The sequence below is a fragment of the Drosophila yakuba genome, chromosome 3R (assembly GCF_016746365.2).
Source record: "Drosophila yakuba strain Tai18E2 chromosome 3R, Prin_Dyak_Tai18E2_2.1, whole genome shotgun sequence".
Taxonomy (NCBI): Eukaryota; Metazoa; Arthropoda; class Insecta; order Diptera; family Drosophilidae; genus Drosophila; species Drosophila yakuba.
In genome coordinates, this window is record NC_052530.2 from 22,875,450 (window position 1) to 22,882,144 (window position 6,695).

Sequence of the window (6,695 nt, forward strand, 5' to 3'; positions counted from 1 at the left end):
CTATTGGTTATGTTAAGTGCTACAGTTAACAGAAATCACCAATCTATGTAACACAGATGTTAATTTAAATGAAGTCCTTGAAATACACACAAAAACAGACTAATCAATTTTACTGATAAATTTGTGTCGCATTTTCTTAAAAAGTTTTGTAAATATATCAGCTTTGAAAAAAAATCTTTGGTTATCAACATCTTATTAAGCGAAAAATGGCAAAAAATTAGCATTTCAATGTATTTTTAATCGGCGGCCAAAAATGACCGCACAGCTAAAATAAAGACTGTTTTGTGCTGCTAATTAACATATCCAACTATGTCGATACCAAGTTTTTTGATTTTCGAAAAAAAAAAATTGACAATTTTTTTAATTTTCGATAAAGGGTATTATCATCAAAATTTGCGAAAAATGGCCAAAAATTAGCATTTTAAAGTATGTACATGGATCGATAGGGAATTTTGTTACGAATTCAACGAGGTATGGCATTCCACTTTTGGACAACAATTTTTACTGCTATCGAAAAAAAACGGATTATTTTTTATCAAAAAATCGAAAAAAAATTTGTTGTAAAAAAACGGATATTTTCAATCGGCGTTTTCCCCATAACTTGGCCAAAAATGGACGCACAGCTAAAATAAAGACTGTTTTGTGATGCTTATTAACATATCTAACTATACCTATCCCTACTTTTTCGATTTCCAAAAAAAAAAATTTGACAAGTTTTTTAATTTTTGATAAGGGGTACCATCATCAAAATTTGCGAAAAATGGCCAAATATTAGCATTTCAAAGTATGTACATGGATCGATAGGGAATTTTGTTACGAATTCAACGAGGTATGGCATTCCACTTTTGGACAACTATTTTCACTGCTATCGAAAAAGAACGGAGTAATTTTTATTAAAAAAATCGAAAAAAAAACATTAATTTTTTTTATGAGTGCCCATTCTAAGAAGCCAACTTCTAAAGTAAAGAGGCAACTATAATTCTTAGAATTATATTATCTTTTATAATCTGCAAGTGATTAATACATTTCGCAATTCGACATTTAGGAATTCTATGGCTTAACTGATAATAATTTGATGTGAGCACCAAAAACTAATTAAATGTGCATCTGCATTTAAAGTGGACTGTATTCCTGGTACGCCCCTTAATTAATAACACTATAAATTATCTAACAAAAATTATCAGTGAATTCTTGAAGTAAGTCACTTATTTATTAGCTTTCACTAGCAATATTACGAAAACAAAAAATTTATAATTTTAAATTTCAAACTTGGATATATGAATATATATTTTAAATGATTCGGTAGGTCTTTATTTTCTACGTGTAAAATATATTAAGTTTATTTGTTAGAATACATATAGTATTGTTAAATTGATTTTGGGGGATATCATTGATTCCCTCTATGTGACGAGCTTCCACAAGACGTGACGATAACAAAGGCTGCATTAAAAACTACCCATGATAGCTGCGGGATCATAAATATTAGTAATCTTATTGCTGGCATGGGTGGTATAAAAGCCAAATCTGGGTCTTTGGGCGCCACACTCTTGTCCAGTTCTCCAAGTTCTCCAGTTCTCCCAATGTCGTTCAAGGCCGTCCATGTTTTGCTGGCCATCGGCGTCGTCATCGTGGCTGGCGTGCCCACTCCCGTCGAGATCGAGGGGGAGTCCTCGCTGGTGCTGCGCCTGCTCAGCTCTCCGGTCATGCGATCGGATGTGTTCAACATCGATTGCGTGGAATACTACAGCCCGCTCCTCAAGAGCCACGTGGACAAGTACAACGATGACTTTGCCGCGTGCAAGGCCTCCTACAACGGTTCCCTCGCCCTGATCGACTCCAGTTTCCGAAGTGCCCGCGACGAGCTGGCCGGATCCGTGAAAGACACCTGCGTTTCCCTGATGACCTGCGATGGCCAGAACTCGAACTCCGAAGCCTTCGGCTGCCTGGCCTCTGGGGTGAGTGATCCGTAGAATATATGACATGGGTCAGATGGCACTTATAGGTGGTTTACAGATTAACTAGGACAAATCCCTGTTCTTCCACACATACTCACATTACTCTCATACTCATTATAAAGTGTATCTAAAGTGTTTTCTATAATATCCCCACCCAAACGCAGGGACCTTCGGCATCCAAGCAACTGGAGCAAGCTTCCTACAAGGCATCTGATAACCAAACCAGCCTGCTCACCCAAGTGTCCGAAATCAAGGAAACGGAAACCAGATGCCAAATAGAAGCCTACCGAACCTATAACACCAACCATGGTGAGTGCTACGACGACATGATCGCCTGCCTAGGTGATCCCAACTGGGAGTTTCCCAGCACGAACTACGTGCTCTAGGACTCGACTCAAGATTCAGATTCCCCCGAGCACCCTGTATATGCGATCTATGATCGCTGTAAATAAAAGACTTTGAGTGAATATCAATAATTTTGAAACGATTAAATTCTATGCCTCTGAGGCAATCTAAAGGGGTGTACGACATATTTATGACCAGCTCAATATGAAGGTGTTTGTCCAAAGCGGTAAGGTTTTTGGCAGCAAAACATGAGCTTATCAACTCTCGGTTAACATGGCACATCCATTGTTATAGTTATAGTTATCAATAACTGAAAATACATTTCATTAATGTGTAATTAAAGAGATATTGATAAAAGGGTACTTGGCAGTATAAATACGACTGGGTGTCACGTCCATGGCCAAGTAAGCTGGCCAAGATGTTCCCGAAACAAGCCAAGATCCTCGTCTTCTGCCTCTCACTGGGCCTCTCGCTGGCGGTGAAGCTACAGATTCCCTTCAGACCAGACGCCCACATCCAGGAGTTGCAGGTGCAGAGCAGGGAGCTGGCCGAAGTCCACTCGGATCGTTCCACACAGTGCTTCCTGATTTACAAGCCCAAATTGGCCAAAATCGCGGATGAGTTCGAAACTAACTTTGCGGCTTGCATCTCGGCATATGACAATTCCACAGCCCTGATCAACGAAAAGTATGCCGAGGATCGCCAGATCATACTGAGGTCCGCCAACATCGGTTGCTCCTATCCCAACTCCAATTGCCAGGTCTGGACAGCAGAGCAGCAGTCGCTGGACACCGTGGTCTCCCGCCTCGACTGCGCCGCCATCAATTCGGCCGACAGCTCCAAGACCTTCTACGGCATTTCGGCCAATGCCACGCAGATTGCAGTTGAGATCCAGGGCGAATATACCCTCATAGAAAGTCGGAGGACAGTTTGCCTTAACGACGCAGATCGCACTTACGTGGAGGACACCTCCAAGACCTACGACCTTTTGAACGACTGCCTCAAGAACGGAATCCCAACCACCACTTGTGAGCCTCTTACTACTACTACTACAACACCAGCTGTGGAGAAAACAACTGCAAAAGTTTTAAACTAAAAGAAATTCGATTAATAAATATGAAGCAACGCAAATCTCTGTTTTACTCAAATAATTAGAAATGCAAGCAGTTTACTGCAAAGCTCATTTACATAAAAAAATTTTAGGATAGGAAAAATATGGAGTTGTCAAATTTCTAGTGAAATCATGACAGTACTTTTCTCTTAATTCAAGGGGAAAATTTTATACTTAATTGTTATGGAATTTTCATTGATCACTTGTGATTTTGGTGCAAGATTGAGCCATTTGATCTGATACAAATATTTATATCACCAAGGAACACTGAAGTAGCACGTTAGATGTATGTCATAGTATTTTTAAGAAATGTTATTCTATTTTTTATTTTTCACACTCTTGGAAGGGGAGTCTGAAGTTTTCAACATCTGTCTATTTTTCAATCTGTTTTAACTATAACTATTATTTGAGTTTATGGGGTATATGCATAAAGCTCTTCCAGAAAACTTCTCTCCATTTCTGGTAGTATATAAGTCGGATCAAGATACCTAAGGATTAATCGAAAAATTATTTTTTAATTTGATTAAACCGGACGATTTTAGTATTGCTGCTGCAGTCTGATTAGTTAAGAATATTTAAAATTTTTTTTTATTATAAACTGTTCTTGTTTGGTATTCATTTGTTTAATAAATGTACATTGCATACGTTTTCTTGAGTTTATTGTAAAAATGGCACTTTTCACCTTAGCAAAAGATTTTTTTTAAAAGAACAAGTATAGTACAACGTTTTTACAATTTGAGAAGAAAATTAAACTCTTGTTACTGCTATCGCGTTTCTGAAAATGGCTTCTGATTAAAGTGATTTACTTTATTTGAAAAAATGAAAAATTAATTACCAATTACCGGAAATAGATTAGCCAGCAAATTGGCAATGCGACATTTCCGCCAACAAGAAGCAATTGGCTCCAAAATAGATAAGAAGCTCGAAAATTGGATATAAAAGCACTGGGCTTTGCAAGTGAGTTATTCAGTAGGAAGTTAAATCTGAGACTTTCAACCATGTTTTCCAAATTGTCTCTGTTGTTCGCCGTGGTTCTCGCTTTTGGCCTGGTTTCTGGCCTCAGCCTTAGCCTCACGCTAAAGCCCAGCAAGCTGCATTTGCCGACCAACAAGAAGATCCTTGGTCTTCAGCAGCAGACGGAAGAGCTGGCTGCTCGGGATCCTGGCACATCGATTGCCTGTTTCGACTACTACCGACCACTTATCAACGCAGTGGCGACCCAGTACGAGCAGGACTACAACAAGTGCGAGAAGGACTTCGAAAACGGCAAGGAACTGGTCTTCGCCGCCTGGAACAGCACTCTCTTCAACATTCAGGCTTCTGGGGATAGTGGCTGCAACACCTTCTTCGAGTGCTCCTCCATCGTGGAGGCCGTGCAAGCCTTCGACTGCTTCGCCAAAGTCGTAAGTTTCCCTAAAGTCAAGGAACCTTTCTGCTCAACAATCTTAAAGAGAGTTCCCAATGGTAAAATATACATAAACTCACTTTTGCACCATTTTGTAGGGAGCCGAGCAATCGAAAATCATGTACCAAGTGTCGGCGAATGCCACCGAAGCCGCTGCCCAGATCACTATCCATTTGCAGACTTTGGAAAGCCAGGTAGAAATCTGCTTCAACTATGCCTCGAAAGATTACGTTGAGGGCACCGCCCGCTACTACGATGAACTTAACAATTGCCTCGGGGGAGCTCCGATTCCGAAGGAAACTACTGCCAATTGGTATTATACCACTTAAAATCTGAAAACAAAAAATAATATTATATGAGTATGCCCCAATAAAATGTGCTTTCCTGCTTTGCATGCACAAAAGTCATATGTTTGTTGAATAAGGTTAGTAGAGTGTTTATATTTATAGGTTATTTTATTAGAGCTCTCATGAATCGTTCTATTACATCACAACGGGTACTTGAACTATCAGAATGAAAAGGTTATATTGCACGATTTCGAACACAGTTCAGTTTTCAAAGCCCAACGCGGACCACCCGAATTTTGTAATCATATCAGTGCCGAAACCGAAACTATCCAGCTAATTTCTTTTATGTCCGCATTTAACGACAGTCCCACTGCGTTTCACCAGTTTTCCCACAGTTGGAGGGTGATGCTCGATGATATCGGGGCATCTATCAATGGTGGCTTTCCATATCCATCCACCGACCTTTGACCCATTCTATCCACACCCAAAGGGAAAAGAAATCACCGAATGACCTGTGGCGTTGCAGGTACACGGAATCAGTTCGCATCTTGTCTTGACCTGCGATACGTGTACTTGTTGGCATGGAATACTTCGCATTCCTTTTGAAGGACTGCCGACACATGCCGGACTTTGTTCTCAAATTTTGCGCTTAATTAATTGTAAAATATTGGCTGGAAAATCCATTGCGATTGACAATTGACAATTGAGTTGTAATCGCAATGGCCAAGTAGGCGTTGAAGGATCGTCGAACTCTGGGTCTTTAGTGCTTAGTTTGGAGCGGCTTTTCGGCCGACATTGCAACGTTGCAACGCTGCAACGCTGCAACTACAATTGCCAGTCATGTCTTCATAAATTTCGTTGAATTGAACCGCCGCTCGGAGTCCAAGTTGAAGTCTTACTGGGGCTGGGACTGGGAGTGGAAGTGGGACTGGGACTCCTCAACATGCGCCAAAAACACACAGAGAACAACAAGGGGTGCGGCGTTGGTGGTGGAGGCCGTTTGGGGGACTAGGATATACTCGTACCTATACCTATTGCGACTATTTCATCTTTTGCCGACGGCGTACGGCTCATGTTGTATGTAGCCTTAAATTGAATCGTTACAAATTTTGTTGCTCGTTATAGCAAGCGTTTTATTGCCCAACCAGTTTTGGTCGCCATGCAAAGCAGTCGGAGTCGGAAACTCTGGAACTTGGCAACTCGGGACTCCGGGGATCGGGCTCGGAATAGGTATTGGAATCGGGATCTTGGTCTTAAGATTATGATCACCGAAACTGAAACCGAACAGAACTGAGCAAAGAATGCAACGCCCCCTTGGGGAGAAACGGTAGTCTCTAGGGTCGCAGCGTTTAATAACTTCATTAAATGCCCTTTGACATTTATGCCAGACACACTTATTTATGTGGCACTATCTGCTCGACGGATCGGTACAGGTAGCTGGTTGCTGGTGGCTGGTGGCCCAGGAGCCCTATAAATTACATAATCATCAGATAGTGAAACTGTTTACAAGCCGAGTCTCGAGACAGGCACACCCACAGTAGCCGCACGAGAAATGGGTACGAGATGGGAAAGGTCATCATCAACTATTCCTA

General features: G+C 41.1%; 3 protein-coding genes across 3 annotated transcripts; all 3 read left to right on the forward strand.

Annotated features, from left to right (window-relative positions):
- The first annotated feature begins 1,344 nt into the window (after positions 1 to 1,344).
- On the forward strand, positions 1,345 to 2,431 carry LOC6538044. The gene is made up of 2 exons (XM_002098543.3): positions 1,345 to 1,955; positions 2,120 to 2,431. The coding sequence occupies exons 1-2, from the start codon at positions 1,503 to 1,505 to the stop codon at positions 2,339 to 2,341; spliced, it is 675 nt and encodes a 224-aa protein (XP_002098579.2). The 5' UTR covers positions 1,345 to 1,502; the 3' UTR covers positions 2,342 to 2,431.
- A 215-nt stretch (positions 2,432 to 2,646) lies between these two features.
- Positions 2,647 to 3,431, forward strand: LOC120321891. The gene has a single exon (XM_039376014.1). The coding sequence runs from the start codon at positions 2,719 to 2,721 to the stop codon at positions 3,394 to 3,396; it is 678 nt and encodes a 225-aa protein (XP_039231948.1). The 5' UTR covers positions 2,647 to 2,718; the 3' UTR covers positions 3,397 to 3,431.
- Positions 3,432 to 4,368: 937 nt separating this feature from the next.
- LOC6538046 lies at positions 4,369 to 5,219 on the forward strand. Its single transcript, XM_002098545.3, has 2 exons — positions 4,369 to 4,814; positions 4,915 to 5,219. Exons 1-2 carry the CDS (start codon positions 4,410 to 4,412, stop codon positions 5,143 to 5,145), a joined length of 636 nt encoding a protein of 211 aa, XP_002098581.3. The 5' UTR covers positions 4,369 to 4,409; the 3' UTR covers positions 5,146 to 5,219.
- Positions 5,220 to 6,695: the final 1,476 nt, after the last annotated feature.